The sequence below is a fragment of the Gossypium raimondii genome, chromosome 6 (genome assembly GCF_025698545.1).
Source record: "Gossypium raimondii isolate GPD5lz chromosome 6, ASM2569854v1, whole genome shotgun sequence".
Taxonomy (NCBI): domain Eukaryota; kingdom Viridiplantae; phylum Streptophyta; class Magnoliopsida; order Malvales; family Malvaceae; genus Gossypium; species Gossypium raimondii.
In genome coordinates, this window is record NC_068570.1 from 52,591,292 (window position 1) to 52,615,848 (window position 24,557).

General features: G+C 34.6%; 2 protein-coding genes across 10 annotated transcripts; both read right to left on the reverse strand.

Annotated features, from left to right (window-relative positions):
- Positions 1 to 9,243: 9,243 nt before the first annotated feature.
- On the reverse strand, positions 9,244 to 10,137 carry LOC128041759 (secreted RxLR effector protein 161-like). The gene is made up of 2 exons (XM_052632074.1): positions 10,095 to 10,137; positions 9,244 to 9,878 (listed from the first exon to the last, which is right to left on the reverse strand). Exons 1-2 carry the CDS (start codon positions 10,135 to 10,137, stop codon positions 9,244 to 9,246), a joined length of 678 nt encoding a protein of 225 aa, XP_052488034.1.
- A 6,482-nt stretch (positions 10,138 to 16,619) lies between these two features.
- LOC105773826 (putative protein FAR1-RELATED SEQUENCE 10) lies at positions 16,620 to 22,291 on the reverse strand. Of its 9 annotated transcripts, none has more exons than XR_008197081.1 (8): positions 22,126 to 22,291; positions 20,818 to 21,923; positions 20,287 to 20,730; positions 19,638 to 20,192; positions 19,276 to 19,339; positions 17,512 to 17,776; positions 17,159 to 17,353; positions 16,620 to 17,004 (listed from the first exon to the last, which is right to left on the reverse strand). XR_008197081.1 is itself a non-coding variant. In XM_012595979.2 (5 exons), the coding sequence occupies exons 2-5, from the start codon at positions 21,835 to 21,837 to the stop codon at positions 19,319 to 19,321; spliced, it is 2,040 nt and encodes a 679-aa protein (XP_012451433.1). In that variant the 5' UTR covers positions 21,838 to 21,923; positions 22,126 to 22,291; the 3' UTR covers positions 18,955 to 19,318. The 9 variants fall into 9 exon arrangements, 2 of the variants coding, with proteins under 2 accessions (XP_012451433.1, XP_012451432.1); XR_008197079.1 differs by having other exon boundaries at positions 17,512 to 17,828; XR_008197080.1 differs by having other exon boundaries at positions 17,512 to 17,828; positions 19,230 to 19,339.
- Between the last annotated feature and the right edge of the window lie 2,266 nt (positions 22,292 to 24,557).

Consider the following 24,557-nt stretch of genomic DNA (forward strand, 5'->3'; position numbering starts at 1 on the left):
CCCCCATGACCCCATGACCGTTTGGTCTTGTCAAACCGGTGCCGCCTGCTGCCAGTCTTCCACCCCCCGACACATGCAGTCCCCATTAATTATTTATTATTATTATTTTAAAAAAATAATTGATTATTTTTCACAACAGTATATGGCCTTTTCTTTAACGGGTTTTACCGAAACCCGGATACACCCTCCACCCTTAAAATAAAATTTTGTTTTAAAAAACATATCATTTTGTAAGGGAAAAAAAAGTGATGCCGCCTATCTCACCCTTCTACCCCTCAACACTATAACAAGCATACCATTTTGATAAATAATGGTACTGCACTATCCGGCTTCAGGGTTTCAGATGCCACTGCACTATCTTCATTACACGAAAGCGGATTACGAGAAAATGGAGTGGAAAGTGGACATGCTTCTCAGAGAATATGGACTAAGTTTGGAGCGCAACCTTAGCCTTGATGATAAGAGAGCATATGCAATGGGCACATTCTTGTGGCCTCATCAGTATTAATCCATCTTCTAATCATCATCGTGCCTTAATCAAGCTGCTAGCTAATATCATATGCATGCAGTTAATAACTTTTAGCACTATATAATTAAATACAGTACCTATATATGGTGTGTGGTACTTTGTAGTAAGATGGTTGGAATCTAGTTTTGTTTAATACTACAAACTTAGTCCATATTCTCTGAGAAGCATGTCCACTTTCTACTCCATTTTCTCGTAATCCACTTTTGTTTAATGAGGATAGTGCAGTGGCATCTGAAACCCCGAAGCCAGATGTATTTTCGCTTTCACCGCCGTCAGCTCACCGTTGGAGGACACCTTTGAGCTCTGAGTCACTCCTCCACTTTGTTCACTTGCCCTGTTCTTGCAGTACTGCATGTCATCAGGTTGGTACCCCAGAGAATGCAGAAACCATCTCAAAGCCATGTTTAGAGAAGATGAAAATTCAGCTTTATCTCAAGCATAGATTAATACACCATATATATATATATATATAAGGCAAAACACTTGGTTTTGTTGATAATGCAAAGAAAATCATGCATGTTTAATTGTTAAGGATTTAGTTGGCGGGCTGTTGATGATTTAGTGGAGCTAAGCGTTGTTGATAATGCAAAGAAAATGCATGTTTGATTGTTGAGGATTTAGGGGGGGTTGAGGATTTAGTGGAGATATTGTTGAGGAAAGTTTTATTTGGTGAGAATATTCATTATGAATATATGGAAGTGAAACTAAGACAATTTAAGGATTGATTAAATTTAAATCATAACTTGTAAATTTAAATTTACTAGACAAAACTTTGTAGACATAAATTAGAAAACTGAACTGGGTAAATATCATCATGGACATAGTTCTTATTTCTTTCATTTATTCTTTCTTTAAGTTACAACTAAACATTTTCATATTTCTTTCATTTGTCTCTGCCACCTGTATGTTTTTATATCTGTCAGTGGTTAGGTTCAGCCTGACCTGAATAGTTTCTTGGCCCTGCACAATCGAAGAGCCGACCCGTTTTCACTATCTAGACCAAATTTACATTAACTGTAGCTAAGGTGGATAGATCCCCCCATAATTCCCAGCCCCAGCTGAGGCCTATATTATATATTTTTGGTTGTTTGGCACATTTTTTAAGTCGAACCGAGTCGAACCCTAAGCCAAAAAAGAGGAGAAGCTCTCTCAATGGCTTGTGGGTCCATCCCAACAGAGGATTTCAGGATAATTATAGAAGAGAAGTAACAATTAACTAAGTGCATTGATAGATGTCGAAACCACCCTTTTTGGAAAAACAAAAAAGAAAGTTTAGTTGTCGACTTAAAAACGAAAATTGGAGTCGCCACCGATCTTTTATTGAGGTGTGATCGGATCGCCTTGAAAACAATTTTAGGTCTACGAATTTTGAAAAAATAGGTTCGGGAGTCGGTTACGCACGATGAAGGGTTAGCACCCTCGTAACGCCCAAAATTGGTACCGAATTGATTGTTTAATGTCTTAGTGTCGAGAATTTGAAAAGATTTTAAGATACAATCTTTTGAAAAGAAAATTTGAATAAAACTGAATTGGATGATAAGACGTACTCATTTCAAAGGGATAAATTGTCATACTCAATGAGTTAGGGTACAACAATTTAATCTTCGAAATTAAGTTTATCCTCACGTGTTTTAATTTGAGAAGGATACCTGGTTATTTGAGTCAAACGGTAAATTAAAATCCAGTAAGTTAGGGTTCAATTTCCCGAAATTCCTAAACACCAAGTATTGCATTTATCTAGAAAATCCTTAATTCGAGTTAGCAAAATTGTCAGATCCAGTGAGTTAGGGTCCAACATTTTAAAATCCCGAGAAAATTTATTTGAAAATTACGATTTTATTTTAAATACATTAGCCACCTAAATTCAACGAAGAAAATCGAAGCCCAGTAAGTTAGGGCATAGTTTTCTCGAGAATCTTGGATACCGAGTAGTTGAAAACTTAGGGATAAAACGATTTCAATATTTTTCTACACGGATGTAACGCGATTGAATGGTAACATATTACGCAAAAGTATAATTTGGAAATAAATAATAATAAAAACGCGTTAATGAATCATGAATAATAAATAAACACAAACTAACATAGCGATAATAATCTCAATCACACATGTCGATAACCCTTTTAATGAAGGGTTTTAAAAACATAAAGAAAGAAATAAAAATTAAAAAAATGAAGTAAAATAAAAGTGAATAACTTGAAATTAATATCTACATTCTAATTTATATAAATAAAACTTAGTATAAATAATAGTATACCTAGTAATAACATATAAAAGTTAAATAAATAGAATAAAATAACAAATTTAAAAGGAATAATGTTTTATGCGTAAGAAAATATCATTTGAAAATAATAATATATTATTATATATATATACATATGTACACTAAGGAAAAAATCCATATTATATATCATATATATAAAAATATAAAGTATCATTATTAGAAATTAACTTTCTATAAAATATAAAGTTAATTATATATAAAAACAAATATAATAAATAAAAAATATAATAATACAATAATAAGAATAAGTATAATAATAAAAATAACAATAAATTTTCTAAAAAATTTAAATAAAACGAAGCATTAAATCACAAACAAAGTCGAATTAACAACGAATAAATAAGATTAAGCTAAAGTGGGGGCTATACTGCAATGCGCGGATTATATGAGGAGCCGATTGGGAAATATCCCGCTTCCCCAAAACGCGGCGTTGCAAGCTGGGTTGAAATGAAATAAAAGCATGATACAGGATTAAATCGAAAAGAAAGAAGATCACCGATTCAAATACACCAGAAAAGGGATGGACTGGTCGCGCAAATATCCCTCCCTACGCCAGAACACGCGGATCTAGCTGCGTTTGGGTCGGGTCATCAGGTCGTGGCCTAAAACGACATCGTTTCAGAGCCGTTGAATCCAGCCCTAACGGTGACGTTTCATGATTCCCCTTTAAGCCAACACTAAACCCCATCAATTACCCTAAACCAAAAAGAAAAACCCCTAAAAAAACTAATCCCTTTCCATTCCAGAGTCGCGCCGCCTCAGACCCCTTTTCATCCAGTCTAAACTTCGATTACGGCGGAGTGAACCAGGATCCGGCGCTCCCAACTCGAATGTGAGTTTCTCCTGCCCTCCTTTATTCTCTTCTCACAATCAACAGAATGAAGACGAATATGTAAAAGAAATATGAAACATTACTGGAAAAATAAAAGGGAAATCACCTTTCGAACCTTTTTCTTTTCGGTTTCTCTGAAAGATTTTTTGTATTCAAATGTGCATGTATTTTTTGTTTCTTGTTTTTTTGTAACCGATTACAAAAGGTTTTGCCTTTGTTTTATAGGCCGAGAAAAAGAAAAGAATAAAAGAATAAAAAGAATACAATTTTTTGCTTTCTTTGCTGTGTTTTCTTCCCATTTGCAGGTACGACGTGCGAGGCTGGGGACGTGGCATGTACGGAGGCGAAGGCGCGCGTATGAAGGCTCGTCACGTGCGGAGGGAGAGCGAAGAGATGCTACTGCTGCGGCACTAGGAACCCTTGCTGCTAGGGTTTCTGACTCTGGTTTAGGCTAGTTGGGCTAGGGTATTGGGCTTAGGCTAATTGGGTTTAGGCTAGCCTAGAGTTTCGGGTTAAACCAGGTCGGGCCACGTTGGGCCCATGCATTTGGACTGAATATTGGACTTTTATTTTGTTTTTTTTCATTTGGTTTATTTTACTAACGGGTCGGCCAAATTGGGCCTATTACAGTTGCTCCTCTTTGCTCGTTGTCGTGTAACGAGAACAGAGAAAATACTCTAAAATGGCCAATTTTGCCCGGTTCTGCTGGACCTTTGTGCTCTTTTTCTTCAAGTAGCCTCATTCTATCCTACTGCATATCTAGAGGTATAGCAATTGGCGACTCTGCTGGGGATACACCAGAGAGTCCGGTTGTAAAATTGATTGTTTTTGGTCTTATTGCCGAACATTGAAAATTGATTTTAAAAAAAACTACGATCCTTTTCTTACATGTGTTTGTATGATTGTTGAGTTTTTATACCTTGGCATTATATTGCATAAAGACTATTTGGTCTTACCTTTCTAAGTGGGAGTGAGAAGTTACTCCTTCGTGAGGTTTTCACCTCCGTGCAGGATAGCAGATCACTTTCGGGATACATCCGTACCTATGTCTTTGTGAGGTTTTCATCTCCGTGCAGCCATAGGGAAATGTATTCCCCTAAACCGAACTTGGTCTATATGAGCCTATAATGGGTGAAGATTGAGGAATCTGCTGGTTCGGGTACCTTGACTCTAGAACCAAACCCCATATAGCTGACTTAAAAGCCCAACCTAGTCAGAATTATTCCAACCTCTAGTGATTGCCCGGATAGGTGCTTAATTTTTATACTTGCTTTGAATTGTTGTTGTGTTATACTGACTTGTTTGTGTTTTGTTGATATTTTGCATGTCATTGCATATTTCAATGAGTGTCAATTCAAGTTCAGTTACTAAATTAAAAAATTGTTATGGCAAACGAATTTCTTGATAAAGTGGAAGACAATGCCATTGTCCGTATATGGTCAGAGAAAGTGCAATTGGAAAAGGGAGACAGTCTAGCAAAGGATTATGTGTCAGAGCTGTGGGACTACACTCGTATTAGTGTGACGTAAAATAGCCTTCAGGAGTTAAAAGAGATATGGGATAAGTGGAATGATGAGACCAAGAGTTGTTCTACTCTAATTGTGGAGACTTGATGTACTTATTGGACATCAAGGTGGATGAGCAATTGTTTCGGGCCCTAGCTCAATATTAGAACCCTGCATATAGCTGTTTCACTTTTGGCAAAATAGATCTGGTGCCTACGGTGGAGGAATATACGGCTTTACTACATTGTCCAAGGTTTCAGGTGGATAAAGCATATTCTAGAGTCGCGTACGTCCCAGCATTTTGGAAGAAACTGATGAATATTACTGGCATGAGCGAGCAGTGGATCACGGCCAAGATCAAGCAGAAAGGGGAGTGTAAATGTATTACATTGAAGAATTTGCGAGACTTGATTCTAGCGTATTCGGATGGGAAAAAGAAGGTCGATGTGTTTGCCTTGAGTATTTATGGGTTGGTGATCTTCCCTAGAGCACTTGGGCATGTTGTCAAAGCGGCTTCAGTTCTCTTTGACTGGTTGGGTAAAGGGGTCACGCCTGTTCCTACGATTTTGGTTGAAACGTTTAGATTTTTGAATGCATGTAGGCGAGCTGGTGAAGGCAAATTTATAGGCTGTGCGCAATTGTTGCTAGCTTGGTTCTATAGTCATTTCTGGAAGGTCAACAAGTTTTCGTATCGAGTTTTCTCTGAGCATTACTCCCCGTTAAAAGAGATAGTGGCTACACCAAGAAGGGACGATATATCACAGGAAAATTGGATGGCAATTCTGTAAAATATCCGAGAGGAAGATATTGAATGGAGAGCTCCTTGGTTGATTCCTGATAGAATTTTGTACCGTTACGAGAGCTTTGATTGGGTTCCGTTGCTTAAAATTTGGGGAGCCGTCGGGTATGCACCTTTGTTGGTACTAAGGCAATACAATTCAAGACAGTTTGTGCCGGCAACGCATGGTTTAGCTCAATGTGAATTCTCGTATCGAGGAGAAAATTTGAAGAAAAAGATAAAAGAAATTTCTCAGGCTTGGAATCAGGTTCATATGATGAAAAGGCTAGCTGCGGGTTCGATGACAACTCCAGAGTACGGTGAGTGCCGAAGTAAGAGAATTAATGATAATATTCTGGAGTTAAACTTAGAGGGTGTTCGACCAATGGAAGAGTACCTACAAGTGATCCCATCAGAGTTGGAGATTATAAAACAAGATTTTGAAAAGAGAAATTTAGAGCTCGAAAAGAAGATAGAGCGGTTGGAAGAAGAAAAGATGCATTTGAGGCTAGATGCTGACGTCCAAAAGTTAGAGGCTGAAAAATTAAAGAAAGGGGAGAATAAAGTAGAGTAGGATCTAGATAGCTTAAAAACAGACTACAAAAAGCTACGAGTATCAATGAGAACTGCGAGGCTAGGAAAGACTTCAGAGCAGTGGCGACAGGAAATCCAGGAAGAAAGAAACAAAGCCGATCGTTAGGAAAGAAAGGCTTAGGAGACTCAAACACAGAAGGAGGGTTTAGAACGGCAGATGTTAGAAACTCAAAACCATCAAGCAGAATTAAAAGCTAGAATAGTGGAGCTCGAGAGATCACTCGCTCGGTATAGAGGTCGTAATTCTGTGATAGAATTAAAAGCAAGCCTGTGCAAGATTGAAGAAATGAAAAAGAAGATAGAGGAACTGGAGAATACATTACAAAGCTGTGGGCAAAGGATCGAATTCTTGGAAGGAAATGAAAAGCATTGGAAGGAACAACTTTATCATTCTCAAAATCAAATTCAGAACAGAGATTACATTATGGGCAAAGCCGTGGCTCAGATCCGGGAGGCAGCTGATCATTTGCAAACAATGGCGATTCAGGCTAACGTTTTAAGTGTAAAGTATGAACTGGAATCGGATCAAGGTCAGAAGTTAGCTTCATTGTTGAAAGAAGTTAAAGCTCTGAGCATTAGGGCAAAGCCATATTTGTAATTCATTTTATGTAAAGAATTTTGTTTATCAATAAAGTTTTCTAAAAAGAAATTGGATCAGAATCGATGCTCTTCTTGCATTCATTTCATGCATTTGCATTACATGACATCATATGCATTCAAGATTATTAAAAGGGTTTTAATTGGTTAAAATTGTGCTTCAATTAATCTGGAAGCCAGCAAAAACTTGTCAACCGAACACCGTTATGGTACCCGTGCTAAGTCAAAAATTATGGATCAAAGGTTGGAAAAGCTGGAGCGACTTCAAAAGGAAATGCAATATCAATTACAGATGCAAATAAAAGAACAAATGGAAAAGATTCAGCATGGCATGACACAAAAGATGCAGGAGTCTCAAAATGACCTGATGACTAAGTTGACGCAATTATTAACCAAAGGAGTACATAAGGGGAAAGGTCCTGTGATTATTAATGAAGAAGAAGACAATGACGAACTACTATATCCTCCAGGTTTTACGCCTCCGTATGCGCAAGTTTAGACTGAGCTGCATCCGCGGAGACCTTCTGTTTTGGTTAGGCCTCAACAGTTCTAAGGCGGTGCTTCAATGCCGATGAACTTTCAGGTCGGATCAGGCTCTACTCTCGGTGATAACCTGAATAATATTGCTATCCCAAATTTCAATGAGATAGCTGAGAATGACAAGGCGAAGGAAGAATTTCCAAAGCAGTTGAGAGAAATCAGGAAATGGGTTCTTATACGCACAATGGGAAGCGATATGACGCTCAAGTAGAATTGCCAAGAGAAAAGAATTTGATAGTGGAACGGAGAAAAGGGAAAGCAGTGGAAGTTGAGCCATTGGTTAATGAACCAATAAAAGAAGAAGAAGCAATGGAGTTTTTGAAGTTTTTAAAACACAGCGAGTACAGTGTTGTGGAGTAACTACACAAACAGCCAGCCCGCATCTCTGTATTAGCTTTACTCCTAAGCTCAGAAGTACATCAAAATGCACTGATGAAAGTATTAAACGAAACATATGTGGTCGATGGCATCTCAGTCAATAAACTGGATCGATTGGTCAACAATATAAGTGCTGACAATTTTATCATCTTCAACGATGATGAAATACCGTCTGGTGGTAGAGGTTCTACTAAAGCTTTGCACATTACTACCCGATGCAAGGGGTACACACTGTAGGGGGTCTTGGTTGATAATGGATCTGCACTAAACGTATTGCCTTTATCTACTCTTAATCGGTTACCGGTGGACAGTTCACACATGAAAGCATGCCAGAGCATAGTAAGGGCATTTGATGGAACCGAAATGAGGGTTATGGGGAGAATTGAAGTACCGTCAATGATTGGCCCAACTACTTATGAGGTGGACTTCCTGATAATGGATATGAAGCCTTCCTACAACTTCTTATTAGGGAGACCATGGATACACTCAGCCGAGGCAGTACCTTCATCGCTACATCAGAAGGTGAAGTTAGTGTTAAAGGGTCGGTTGATAATAATAAATGCGGAGGAAGATGTCATCATAGCGATGTTTCATATACTATATATACTAATTTGATTGTTGATAGCATGGCGATCGTTCTATCTACTTGTCATCTATTAGGGTTTCTGAAAGTTTTCAAGAGAGCATTTAATAAAACTGTTCTATTTTTATTAACTAAACAACCGAACTTAAATAGAGAAAATAGTTATAACCTAATTGGTAAAATAATTTCTTTATTCTAATAAACTACTAAAAGATAAAATAAAATATTCCCAAAATATCTCAAATGATTTATTCTAAGATTTATCTACCTAAATAACTTTAAAATATATCCCAAAATATATGAGTTTCACAATATTTCAACACCCTCCCTCAAGTTGGTGCATATATATCAATCATGCCCAACTTGCTTACAAGAAAATCAAAGCTTATCTTAGAGAGCCCTTTGGTGAGTATGTTAGCAATCTGTTGTTTTGAATGAACAAACGGTATACACACTTGGCCTTCTTCAATCTTCTCCTTGATAAAATGTTTATTAATCTCAACATGTTTAGTTCTGTCATGCTGGACTGGGTTGTGAGTAATACTAATGGCAGCTTTGTTATCATAGTACAACTTCATTTGTAAAATTATTGGTTTCCTCAGCTCTTCCATAATTCTTTGTAATCACATCATTTCACAAATTCCTTGAGCCATTGACCTAAACTCAGCCTCTGCAATACTTCTTGTTACAACATTTTGTTTTTTACTTCGCCAAGTCACAAGGTTTCCCCATACAAATGTATGGTACCCTGATGTAAATCTTCTATCTGTTATTGAGTCTGCCCAGTCTGCATCTGTATAAGCTTCAATTCTTTTTTGTTCGGATTTCTTAAAGAATAAGCCCTTTCCAGGTGAACTTTTCAAGTATCTCAGAATCCAAAACACTGATTCTTCATGTTCCTCCATTGAGGAGTGCATAAATTGACTCACTACGCTCACTACAAAAGCTATGTCTGGACTTGTATGTGATAAGTAAATTAACTTACCGACTAATCTTTGGTACTGCCCTTTATCAACTAATTGACCTTCTTTATTTCTAAATTTTACATTTGGATCAATTGATATGTCAGCTAGGCGGCAACCACTCATCCTAACTTCTTTTAAAAGATCAATCACATATTTTTTCTGAGAGACCACAAAACCCTTCTTTGATCGAACAACTTCCATTCCAAGAAAATATTTCAAAGGACCCAAGTCTTTGATCTCAAACTCCAATGCTAGATGCTCCTTGAGACGCCTTATTTCATCCATATCATCTCCTGTAAGAATGATATCATCGACATAAATTATAATAACTGTTATTTTACCTCTTTGTGAGTGTCGATAGAACATTGTGTGATCAGCTTGCCCTTGTGAGTAACCTTGTTTTTTAACAACTTGAGTGAACCGTTCAAACCAAGCTCGAGGAGACTACTTCAGACCATACAAAGATTTCTTAAGCTTACATACTCGAGTTCCAATTTTTTCTTCAAAACCTGGAGAAGGATCCATGTAAACTTCCTTATTCAAGTTTCCCATTTAGGAAAGCATTCTTTACATCTAGCTACTGTAAAGACCAATCAAGATTAACAGTAAATTGATAACAGAATTTAATTTGGCTACTGAAGCAAATGTTTCAATATAATTTATCTCGTATGTTTGAGTGTACCTTTTAGCCACCAGGCTTTGTATCTATCTAAAGATCCATTCGGTTTGAATTTGGTTGTGAACACCCATTTGCAACCCACAGTTTTTTTCCCTATAGGTAATTTCACTGTTTCCCATGTACCTATTTTTTCAAGAGCGCGCATCTCCTCTAAAATAGCCTCCTTCCACTCAGGAACTTGTAGAGCATCTTTCACATTTTTTGGTATTTTCACAGTAGCGAGACACAAAACAAAGGTTAAAAATGTCAAAGACAAGACTTTATTGGACACAAAGTTAGACATGGGATATTTGACAACGTTTCTAACACATTTTCTTTTAATAACTGGAATATTTAAATAAGAAAATTTATTGGTTGGATTATGAGCTTTACCTGGTGATACGAGTCACAAAGGCCCAACCCAAGTTCTTGAAGGCAATGCCCAATAAGAAGATTCCAAGCCCAATCAAGAAATCCACCCATACTTAGTTGAAAATCAGGCTAAATTGTCAAAGTGGCCCAAATTGTAAAGTTTTATTTTTATTTATTTATTTATTTATTTACTTAGTTTAAATTTTTATGTAAATATTCAGTCCAAGAGTCCCAAATAAAGACCTTTGACCGAATTTCCATATTAAAATAATTAGGAGTTTTTTTTATTTTAGTTTTCTAATTAGATTAGGACTAGTTATAAGGCCTATTTAAAGGCATGGCTGGCCACCTTGTAAACAACTTCTCAAATATATATTAAATTTGATTTGTTGAGTGCGAATTTTCTTTGAGGTTTTCTCCAAGAATTCTCTCTTGAGCTTTCTTTAGAAGTTGTTTTAACAATCTTTTGATTGTGGGAGCCATCTTCAACCTTCTTCTTGCCATTGATATTCTTTGGAGGGGAGATTAGAGCCGTTTGAAGGGAGTTGTGAGATCTTTCGGGATTTCAAGGCTTCTTAGGACTTATCTTTTAATTTCTTCTTGTCAATTCTCTCTTTATTTCGCTTGTGCGAATCTTTATCTAATTTATTTTCGTTCTTATTGTGTTTTCACCTTTTTCTATCTTAAGGAATTAGCCCAAAATCCCCAATTTCTAGGGTTCTTGCCGATTCATCCATACTCTTTTGGGAGAAATTAGATTGTCGAAATTTGGGAAAACTATCTGGGTGTTCAATTGGATGTAATCGTAATCTCCTTTAGGGTTTCAAGAACCCTTATTAACACTTATTTCTATTCTCAATTTGATTCTTTCTTTGATTTGGGGATTTTATTTGGATCTGGAAATTCAAAGTTCTAATATTTTAATTTTCTGCTTTTGTTTCAGATCGATTGTTTAGAGCTTTCGAGGAGTTTCCGTGACTTGGCAACTCGATCTTGGTCGCTGCAAGAACCCCTTATCATTTGGTATCAAATTTTGGGCGTTTTGAGTGTTCTTGGTTGATTTCTAAACTAATCTCAATTTTTAAAGCACAAAATGCAGATTTTACCGTAAAAATTGTTCAAAAAATTCATTTAAGTGGGTAAACGTTGTCCAATTGATCCGAAATTTTACATACATATTTGTGGTAATCGTGATTGAATATAAAAAATTAATCCCCAAAAAATCAGTCAAAAAGTCAAAATCAAAAAGACGAAATTCAATAAAATTTAAAAAAGATTCAATGGGTTGAATTTGGTGCCCAAACTTTCCGGATCAAAATTCAATATTTAAGGACATTCCAGATTTAATTTCATGATTTTTGAGATCGAAACACCTCGAACGGTTGTCAAGTTACTCCGTAATTTTTGGGTTTTCGCTTTTCAACAATTTTTATTGATTCTTAGCTGTAGGTTTTCATTTGTTTGCCTTTATTCTCCCTTTATAATATTTAACACCTTCTTGTTTCTTGTGTTAGTAGGATTTAAACGTGTGCACAATCCTTCCTGCAATACTGAATCAATTGGTGTCTCGCCGCTTTTTGGCATCCTAGTGCAAATTAGGATTCTTTGGTAGTTTGGTTCACACTCTCTAATTGGTTGATATAAACTCTGATAAAGAACTCACAAGATTGAATTCTACCTCATTAAGAATTTGAATTTTCTTTTTGAGTGATTAACGGTGAGGTTTGCTAACTTTTATTTTTGAGTGTTTATTTTTTGCAGGTTTTTGAAAAATGTCTAAAAATGACCATAATGATACACTTATGAAAGTCCAACAACAGTTAGACGGACATGCTGCTGCAATCACACAAATAAATGCTACACTTCAAGCATTGAATACTACTTTGAATGAGGTACGATTGAATCAAGAACCTCAATATCGAGATCCAATCAAGAAAGATAGGGATAACCAGCCTCATAGGCGCGGCCCTCGACGTGTCCCTAGAATGGATGATAATTTTCATGATCGTGGGCAACCTTCTTTGGCAAAACCAAAGAGCGAGCAGCAACGAGAACATCTCTTTCATACTCGCTGCCATGTACAAGGTAAGCTTTGTAGAGTTATTATTGATGGTGAAAGTTGCTCGAACGTAGCCAGCACGACGATGGTGGAAAAGCTTTGCTTAACCACTACCAAGCATCCACAACCTTATCAACTACAAGGGCTTAGCAACGAAGGCCAATTTAAGGTCACTCAACAAGTGCGCATCGCCTTTTCTATCGGTGACGTATCAAGACGAAGTTGTGTGCGACGTAGTGCCTATTCAAGCTCGCCATTTGTTGCTAGGAAAACCATGGCAACTGGATCGAAAGGTCACTCACGATGGTCGTACCAATAGGTATTCTTTCAAGCATCAAGGAAGGAAAATCACCTTAGTGCCGCTCACTCCGAACAAGTCCATGATGACCAAATCAAATCGAAAAATTACATTGTTAAAACAAGTGAGGAAAAGAAAAAAGAATGCAAAAGAGCAAAAGAGATTGAGAGTGAAAAGGAATGTGAAACAGACAAGAAAATTGAAAAAGAAGTTGAAGAAAGAAGAGAAAATGAGTTAGAAAAAGAAACAAAAGAAAAAGACGAGGAAAGGGTAGTGAGGAATGTTTCCACTAACCAAGATATGAATATTTCTTGTCTTGCTACTTTTCGTGTTTCCGAAAGACCGAAAGATAACTTTCAACTTCAATACCTCTCAAATGAAAGACGCTTTCATACGATCATCATAGGTAAAGATAAAATCACACTACATGAGCCCGAAGAGCTTCGACTACACTATGCCCCCGATGAGCGAAGGTTTGTATTAAATGGAAAAGGTAAATCGACCCTTATTCTTCTGCTTATAAAGTGGACTCAATTGCCATTAGTCCCGTTCGATCGAGGAAAGTCGAGTCCATTTGATTTTTCAGATTCGAGGACGAATCTTTTTGAGGAAGGGGGAATGATACGAGTCACAAAGGCCTAACCCAAGTTCTTGAAGGCAAGGCCCAATAAGAAGATTCCAAGCCCAATCAAGAAATCCACCCATACTTAGTTGAAAATCAAGCTAAATTGTCAAAGTGGTCCAAGTTGTAAAGTTTTATTTTTATTTATTTATTTATTTATTTACTTAGTTTAAATTTTTATTTAAATATTCAGTCCAAGAGTCCCAAATAAAGACCTTTGACCGAATTTCCATATTAAAATAATTAGGAGTTTTTTTTATTTTAGTTTTCTAATTAGATTAGGACTAGTTATAAGGCCTATTTAAAGGCATGGCTGGCCACCTTGTAAACAACTTCTCAAATATATATTAAATTTCAGATTTGTTGAGTGCAGAATTTTCTTTGAGGTTTTCTCCAAGAATTCTATCTTGAGCTTTCTTTAGAAGTTATTTTAACAATCTTTTGATTGTGGGAGCCATCTTCAACCTTCTTCTTACCATTGATATTCTTTGGAGGGGAGATTAGAGCCGTTTGAAGGGAGTTGTGAGATCTTTCGGGATTTCAAGGCTTCTTAGGACTTATCTTTTAATTTCTTACTGTCAATTCTCTCTTTATTTCTGCTTGTGCCGAATCTTTATCTAATTTATTTTCTGTTCTTATTGTGTTTTCAGCCTTTTTCTATCTTATGGAATTAGCCCAAAAATCCCCAATTTCTAGGGTTCTTGCCGATTCATCCATACTCTTTTTGGGAGAAATTAGATTATCGAAATTTGGGGAAAACTATCTGGGTGTTCAATTGGGCAGAATCGTAATCTCCTTTAGGGTTTCAAGAACCCTTATTAACACTTATTTCTATTCTCAATTTGATTCTTTGCTGATTTGGGGATTTTATTTCAGATCTGAAAATTCAAAGTTCTAATATTTTAATTTTTTGTTTTGTTTCAGATTTGATTGTTTAGAGCTTTCGTAAGAGTTTCCCGTGACTTGGCAACTCGATCTTGGTCCGCGCGCAAGCCCCTTATCACCTGGACTTTTGACAAAATCTTGCGAGTCAGATTCTTGGTGATGAATCTTGTGGATTCCACTTTCTTGATTTCAATTTCTTCTTGAGTAAACAATTAACTCCTTTGTTTGTTCTTTATTCTCATTATCAGACTCTACACCTCTATACTCCTTTTCATTAACAACATTAACATTATTAATTTCTGTGTTAATCATAAATTCACCTTCCCCATTATTAGAATCTCTATGTTGTATATTTCTAGTGTTTTCTTGATCAATTATAGAATCTTCCTTACTATAATTCCCTCCCTAAAGATTAGAATCAAAGTAAGATTGCGTTTCAACAAATGTGACATCCATGGTAACAATAATCTTCCTATCAATTGGATTGTAACATTTGCAACCCTTTTTATTAGAAGCATAGCTAACAAAGACGCATTTTTTTGCTCTAAGATCTAGTTTACCTTGGTTGTGAAGATGAACAACGACATTACACCCAAAAATTCGGAGGGATAAATCTATGATAAATTTAGAGTTAGGAAAGTTATCTTTAAAGAGACTGAAATGAGTTCTATAGTTTAGAGTTTTACTAGGCATTCTATTAATAAGATATTTAGCTGTTAATAAGGTTTCGCCCCAAAGATAATGTGGTACCTGACTAGTGAACATCAAGGCTCTAGTTACTTCCAAAAGATGTCAGTTTTTTCTTTTTGCAACCCCATTTTGTTGTGGTGTATTTGTACAAGAGCTTTGTTGGATTATACCATGTTTGGTTAAGAAAACACCTAATTAGTCACTAAAAAATTTCCCACCATTGTCACTCTGAAGTACTTTTATTCTCACATCAAATTGTGTTTTCACCATAGCATAAAAAAACTAAAACAAATTTTTAACTTCAGACTTATCTTTTAATAAAAACACCCAACAAATGAGAGTATGATCATCAATAAATGTGACAAACCAACGTTTTCCTAAAAAAGTTGAGACTCGAATGTCCTAAAACATCACTATGAATTAATGAAAAATGTTTGGAAGCTTTACATTTTTGAGGTGGGAAGAATGACCGATGATGTTTAATCAATTCACAAAATTCACAGTGATATGAAGGACTTTTATTTTTAAATAAATCAGGTAACAAATATCTTAAATAGTAACAATTAAGATGTCCAAGCCTATAATGCCAAATCATAACCTTATAAAAACTAGAAGCAGAATTTAAACATAAAATAGTTGTTGGTTGACTTAGATGGTCGTCGTCAAGAAAGTAAATTTTACCAGATTCTTTAGCATTGCCAATCATCCTCCCCGTGACTATATCTTAAAATTTACACATAGAGGAGCCAAATATAACATGACAATTCGAGGACTGGGATAATTTATTGACCGATATGAGATTACAAGCTAAATTTGGCACATGTAAAACACTATGTAAAACCAATGAAGGCGAAATTTTAACAGTGCCTTTCCCGGCTATTGCCGAGAACGATGCTACTTTGATTTTTTTATTTCCTGCACAAGGTGTGTAAGTTGAAAAAAGAAGATGACTACTAGTCATGTGATCACTAGCTCCAGAATCAACAATTCATGTGTTTGTTTTACAAGGCTTGGCACTGAAAAAAACAAAAAAATCAATACCTAATTGGGCAAAGGAGGAAGGATTATTGGATGAGTTAGAAAGATAAGAATTCATCCGAAATTGTGGTGATTGAAAAAACTTGTGTAGATGCTCTAATTGTTCCTTAGTGAATGGAAACCCTTCTAGAAAACTTTGGCCCTCATAATTTTCATTAATTGTTTCAACGGTAAAACTTACTTCCTCTGTTTGATTGCTGGATCTCTTATCTCCAATGAAGGTTGTTTTAACCATGATGCTACTAGAGATAATCTAGCTCAGATGCCATGAAAGTTTTCAAGAGAGCATTTAATAAAACTGTTCTATCTTTTATTAACTAAACAACTGAATTTAAATAGAGAAAAGAGTCATAGCCTAATTGGGAAAATAATTCTCTTATTCTAATAAACTACTAAAAGATAAAATAAAATATTCCTAGAATATCTCAAACGATTTATTCTAAGATTTATCTATCTAAATAAGATTTATCTACCTAAATAACTTTAAAATATATCCCAAAATATATGGGTTTCACATATTTCAACATTTCCCACAATCATGTGCCTACAAATCTATGCACCTTTCATTTCCATTTATTTGTTTATTATTTATGTTATTTAGCAAAATATAGTGGACAATCTCTGCTGTCAGCCGAGGGACCCTTATGCCATGACACTCACATTGAATCATTTCAATTTCATACCTGCAAAGGCAGACCAGTTATGGAGAAAGGGAGATTGTCTAGAAGGATCACACAGTGGCAGGCATCATGAGAAGCATTGCCAACTAGAGCATGCTTGTTGCAGCATCAGTCCTGCTAGTGGAGACAAAAGAAAAAAAGGAAGCATCCAAATAATTATCAATAATTCCAGTATGGAACAGTTCTAACAATCAAACCAATAAACTATTCTTCTCGCAAAAGAATATGCATGACTTGCTACACTACCAAAATCAATACAATTTTGCCTTACCTATATTGGCCATTTCCATAAAAGGCATGTAATGCGGGTCTAGATAGTGAAAACGTGTTGGCTCTTCGATTGTGCAGGGCCAAGAAAACTATTCAGGTCAGGCTGAGCCAAACCACTAACAGATATAAAAACATACAGGTGGCAGAGACAATCCGCTTTTCAATCATCATTCAGAAAGATTATTCTTGCAATCAGCTGCAATACCATAAAAGAAATAAAAGAAATAATAATAATAATAATAATAATAATAATAACAACAACAATTGCTAAGATTAACGGCATGCTTCAAACAGAACAACAAATTCACGAAGTGGAGAAAATATAAAACTTAACAAAAGATGTGGAACACTTACATGGTGTATGTTTGTCAAATTTCACCTGAAACTGCCTGGGATGAAACTGGTGGCACCATATAGAACATGATAACCCAACTTTCGATGGTTTATCACTGATGCTGAAGATTAGTATCCCCATCTTTTGACCTGCAACATTTTCAACCAGAAAAATTGAATCCCACCAGGATAAATGGATACATACCTGTAGCGGACACTCACACCAAGTCCAAGTAACATAGGCTCAATGAACTTCAACCCGTTATACATCCTGAGAGCAACGAATCTGTGTGTATCATGCATCTTAATCACCATCTCTGTAGTGGATAAACTGTCACCTAGGATAAAAGCCCCAGAATGCAAAGGAAAACCAATGATTTATCAAACTTATCCAGTATGGACTTATTATGATACTTGAGGGTTATGAACTATCACTATGTTCCATGCTCAAAGTGCACATAGTGAAAATTGCTACTAGTATTACATTTTAGCAAGCCAAATCAAAGTAAACGGGATTTTATACTGATCTTCAATTTCTCAACAAGGGAAATCAACACACAGTTAAGGCACAATAAAAGGGAGAGAGGAAAAGAAATCTAATTACTAATTTCAGTAACATGGTGTTATGATCATGGGTTATGGATCAAATCACCAAACGATTCACAATAAAACCTACCATCGTAGATATTTCTCATGACGGACCTTTGTTCAATAATACATGGAACAGAGCTCCTAACTTTAGACTCATCAGAAGGAGAGAATCTTAAACCTCTATAAATTGAAATAATTTCTGTCTAATTGTCCCCTTAAATGAAGGTTACATGGGATTTTAATCTGGTAGAATAAGAAACTACAATTAAGGAAAGTAAAATTAAGTTCTAATTGCATAAAATACTTGCCAAACAAATTTTCTAATTAGGAATATTATTAGAAAAACAGAATGATTTGTCTTCTTGCCATCTTTGGCTTCATGTGTTGCCCACAAAGGCATCATGACACATGGATTTCGATGGCAGATGGAAGACTGCCGCCTCTTTTCAAATTAGTCACACAATAAGCATCCAATTGACTCAAATGGTCTGCATACATTATCAACTATCATCCTTAAAACCATCACTTTTATGTCATCAATATAATATAACTGATTTACAGAACATCACTAAATGAAATTGCCGCTACATTCTAATAGGCTAAAACACACCAGGCGTAAAATTCCAGTGTCAATTAATTGTGATACTTGAGAGAAAATCCAAACTACAAATTGGTTAAGAGTAAATTAGCTAACTAAAAGATCAGGGGAAGACAAAGAACACTCAGCAATTCAAAGATTAATGAAGAGAAGAAAATAGTCGAACTGAAAATTAAGCAAATGCAAAAACTTTGACAAGATGCTTGCTGAACCTCAAATGACCTTTCCTGCTACCAAAAAAAGTAAACTAGATCTGTATGGCACCCTGCAAAATATGGGAGAAATGGTGCTACCATGTAGTTTTTCACCTCATTTATTTTACAAATGAATAGGATGTTGTCTGGTTTTAAAAGAAAACTGTCAATATGACACAATGAGCTACAAAATACAACTTAGAACTTACACATCGGAATAAAATAAACACAACTGTCGAAATGAGCTGTAAGCAAAAAAAAAAGAGAGAGAGAGAAAAAAGGGAAAGACTATAAACAAAAACTTTCACAGGAAAATACTCCAAACGAGAAGGCAACAGCAAAGTAAATTTAATTACTTTCAATATGATAGGAGAGTTGAAGAATGCTTTAATGAAATCTCACATTGCAGACTACCATATGGAAGTTCACATCCTTGTATTTTGATCTACATTCCATTGTCTATTTCCTGAAGGGAATTAAAATGACTTGTCAAAAGCCATCCAAGAATATGTTCTTCAGTATCTACTTCAGATTATCACTCATTTTCAAATAGCATTCATTCCACTTGCATGTAGAAATTGAAAGAGAGCCAACTACAATATGATCATCTTCATGGTACACTTTTAATTGGTTATCACTTTTGTTATTGTAGTATCTGGTGGTTCTATTTACTCTGAAGAGCGGCTTTAACTAATCAGCAACTAATCAGTTGGTGTAAGCGTAAAATCCATGGGTGCTCCATCATTTTCAGGCATATCTCTAACCTCATTGAGAAGTCTTGTAAGTTCCTTTGTCAGCTCCCTACGAATATAATCAGAGCGCTCTTTTGTAATTGATGATTCTGCAAATAAAGTTTCAGTTAAGGACTGGAACTCTTGAAACCATTCATCATCTTTATCATGAACAGAATGATCATCATAAAACATCAAAGAGCTTTCTCTTCGCCATCTACTTAGAAAGTACTTTTCAGGAAGTTGAAAGTAGTTCTTATCTATAAATACACGAAGAGCATGTCTGCACAATATCCCAGAAGACTCAAACTCCTTACATGAACAGTGAATCTGTTCATCTTCTGGAATCCATATAACAAGACTTTCCCCATCAATCTTTCTGAAATGACGCACAAGATATGATCCATTGGCCATTTCAGATGCAGCATACTGCATGCTTACTATTAATTCCTGTTGTAGAGCATTGAATGCAAAGGGTGTAAGAATTTTCCGTGAATGCTCTTCAATGGGTAAGCATGTTTTCATATGCAGATACTGGCACTGCATCTCTTGATGTCGCTCATTTTGTAAATTGGCTGCAATACCAACCTGAAAACCAATCATAATAATAACCAACATATCAAAAACAGAAAAGAAAAAAGCAAGTTGAGGGATTACAATACAGCATTTGTAATTAACATACCTGCTCAAAAAATCCACGTAAACATGATTGAGCACCGAAGATCCCTTTCAAGAAAGCATCTACAGACTTTGAATAGGCTGTTGTTGCCATTCGAGCAAGAAAATGAACTCTCACATATGACAGCACCCAAGATGTACGAAGAGAGTAGAGTAAAGTGATATGTTTATCTGAGCCAAGTCCAAATATGGAAACCATTTGATTCCATCGTAGCTCAAAATCCTCTGTACTCTCCAGACGATACAATGCATCAAATTCTGATTTAAAGTCTGCATATTGAGATCCAAGCTGAAGAGAGAACCAGCTAGATACCTTTGGAAGTATGTTCCATATAGATGTAACATGTTTAGTACTCGGTAATTCACTTGTTATAGCATCTCTAAGTCGTGGATCAAGATCACTTAAAATTGTCTGTGGACATCTCCCTTTCATGAAGCGGATAAGCGTCTACACCAAAAGGGCAAAGGAAAAATTGTAAACAAATAAGATACATCAAAACCTACTTAAAATACACAAAAGATTAAAGCAGTAAACCTGTATAGCCCATGCAAAGGAGCGCAGTGTTTCATCCTGCAATAAAACGCAACCAAAGAAAATTGGTTGACCATTGTTGTCAATTCCAAACCATGCCCCAAAAAGCATATCATATGTGATTGATCTGTAAGTGGTGTCAAAATAAACAACATCACCAAACAAGGCATATGAATTAACAGCGACACCATATGACCAAGCAATGTTCTCAACCTTATCATTCTGATCTACTGTAAAATCATAAACAAAATCTTGATCAGCCTCTTTTGTTGCTTTACATGCCTCAAGAAGTTCCATTGTATCATTTTCTCTTTTCTCATTGAGCAAAGCATCATTTTCTTGAACCACTTTCTTCCGGTTTTGAACAAAATTCCTAACATCTCTCTCCAAAAAAGGCAATTGCCCACCTTGAATGCCTTTTTCCAACTCCAAAACCTTCACTATACGATGTATAGGAAACCCAGCTTTTGAAAGTAGTAAAATTCTCTCTTGATCTGCCTCATTAATCTTCCTATATGCAGGCAAGAGACGGACCTGGTCATCCTCTAAAAGCTCGTGATTATGAACATTGCTAAACTGTACAACAAACCATTGAGAAACCCCATCTATTACTTCCTTGGACAAGTACATCTTAGCATCACACCCACACCGTACAGACTTCCTATCTCTATGGTGTTCTCCAGAAAGCTTTTTCCTTGCCGGTGCAAACCCGGAACGATAGCAAACAAAATCACGCTTATAAATCCCCAATTGGGGGCTCAATCTGGACCTCTCTTTCCTAATGGAAAACCCATTTTTCCTAGCAAAATTTCCATAATACTCGAAAGCATCATCGTCGGTCTTAAACACCATTCCAACATAAGGAGCAACCATGTCTTGGGACTGAAGTGATTCAGTTTTTACAATCTGGGATACTATGGATGTCTCTTCAGCATCTCCTTCATATATTACATAACATTTCCAGTCACCACATGGGCATTGCTGCCTTCTTAGCCACATGTTTTTCGATGCAACGGATGCCATTGTATATAATCAATTTGAAATATATATGCAAGTACAATCAATGTCACTGCAATCCTAGACTCCCCCAAAACCTGACAGCATAAACCCTTTAAGAAACAAGAATTAAAACGGATTCCTTTTTCAAGAAAAAGAACACAAAAACAACTAAATTAAGAAGCTACCCATTGGAGCTACGATATATAGCTTACTAGCTGGAAAAATTTAAGAGTGAAAGTAAGGGAAAAAAAACAAGAGAAACTAGAAATAATAAAATGTTAAAGACCAGTACTTCAACAAAAAGAAACTTACATAACAAAATGGCTAAAGCAGTGAAGATCAACGGACACTAAAACAATCGTAAAGTGCTTTAAGCCTTCTTGTGCTTGTGCTTGCTCTTCTGCGTCCCCAGCTCGCGGTCTACCTTTTTTCTTTTCCTTTTCCCTCGTATTATGAAAAAGTCCTCGCAGATTACCGGAAAAAAAATCCACCATTAAGCCAACATGGACATTGTTCTTGGGCCGACATGGTTCGACCGTGTTGTCAATGCTATAAAGATGTCTTCAAGCCCAGAAAAGGGTTCTAATATTTTAAGATTACAATATTTTATATCAAAATATATTTTTAAATTATCTATAAATTGTGGACCTGACCTGGCCCGAAGGCCCATCCGAAAAGTGAAAGGGTCTAGGTAAAAATGTAGGTCCAAAAATTAGATTTGGATAAAACAAAATAAGACCCATTTAGAAGATAGGTCAAACCTCAAGTAAAGTGTTTTTCTGCCTAGGCCCGACCCAAATTTGCAAAAAAGAAACTGTTTTTTTTCTTTTTTTTTCTTTTTTTGCTGCTATTTTCTTATTGTTTTCTCACTATTTTATTACAATTTCATTATTATATTGCTACTATTTTATTGTTATTATTTAGATATTTTATAATTGTTATTTTATTATTAATTTTATTATTATTTTAGAGGCGTTTGCTTGTTAAGTTTCACTTATATTAGTGTTATTTAAGTATACATATTTTTTAATTTATTTCAAGTTGTTGGGAAGTTTTAGTATTTTTGATGCATTATATTTTTTTAGAGAAATTATATAAAAAATTCATATAATTTTTTTTTAATACAGTTGAGTCGGACATGAATTTTAACATTTTTATTCAGGTCAAGTTTGGATAAAATTTTAAAATTTTTTTTTGCGAAATTTGGGCTTAAGATTTTGGTTAGATCTTATTCAAACTCGACCCAACCCATAGACACTTCTAATAAAATTATGTATTCATTTAGCTATTACAACACCTCGAAATATCAATTTTAATTTCATATTGGTTAATACTTAAAATAATATAAATTAAAGAACATCTTTATAATTCTACAACACCAATGTATAATCCATTATTGAAATCAATGGATAAAAAGGAAATAATGAAGGTTTGTGTTGCACTATGAACATTAAAATTTAGCTAAAATGGCATAATGAAATAATTATGATGTTTGCTCATAATTAAAATTGTCACCTAATCAAAAGTGATGCATTTTAATCTGCTATATAAATAATCAATTATTTTAATTTATTTTGTATCATATCCTTGTAAAAATAAATTTTAATTTACAATTAATTGATTTTAATATTTATAAACTTGTAATACTATAAAATTTAAAAATTAATCATATCAATTTTAGGTCCCAAGCCGCTTAATTTTTGGGCATGTGTTATATTTATTCTTTTGACACATGACAACATAATTCATGTGTATATCCAATTTTTAAATTAATAGAAAATGATATTTTAAAATTATAATCTATTTTTAAATTAATAGAAGATAATATTAAACTTATAAAACTATTTTTTCACGCTTGGGATGTCAACCATTAATTATAAACATACTTATCTTATAATTATTTTAAATAATTATTATATTTTAATATTTATGTAAATAAATTTAGAAATATATTCAAATGAAATACAATAAAATGAGAAATCAAAACCTAAAATAATTATATAATTTGTCAAATCCTTTAAATATTTTTAACGGATCCCTAAAATAAATGATTTAAATAAAACAAATAAACTTTCAAGTGATACAAATATATATATATATATATATATATATATATAAATACAACTTCAAAAAAATCTACACAACGCGAATAAATAGCTAGTCCAAATACACATACATATATATATATATATATATATATATATATAATAAATTAGCTGATTATAAATTTATATAAATTTTGAAAATTATCAAAAAATATTAAAAATTATGTTCAACCGGTATGAAAATTACGTTTTAAAATACTGTTTTTTAACAAATTTCTTTTATCATACTATTTTAAAAATTCCAAAATTGTGTTTTTTTAAAGGTTAAAAGTACAAACTCATCGTTATACTAAAATAAATATTGAAATTTGTCATTATGCTTTATTTTTATTGATATTTTCTGTTGTTGTTTTTAAAATATGTTGTTTTTAAAATATGAGTAAATTTGACACTTAATTTTTATGTTAAATTTTATCACTAAACTTTAAATTTATTAATTTTGCCACCAATTTTTATTTTTAATTAAATTCTATCACTCTATATTGATTTTGAAGATTTGAAAATAAATTTTAATAATAAAACTTCTTGCAAATATTTTATTTCAATAGTTAATAATAAGTTAATTTATAAAATATTAAAAATTTAATAAATTAGCTTAGAAAATTTAAATTAATGAAACAAATACTTGAAAATATATAT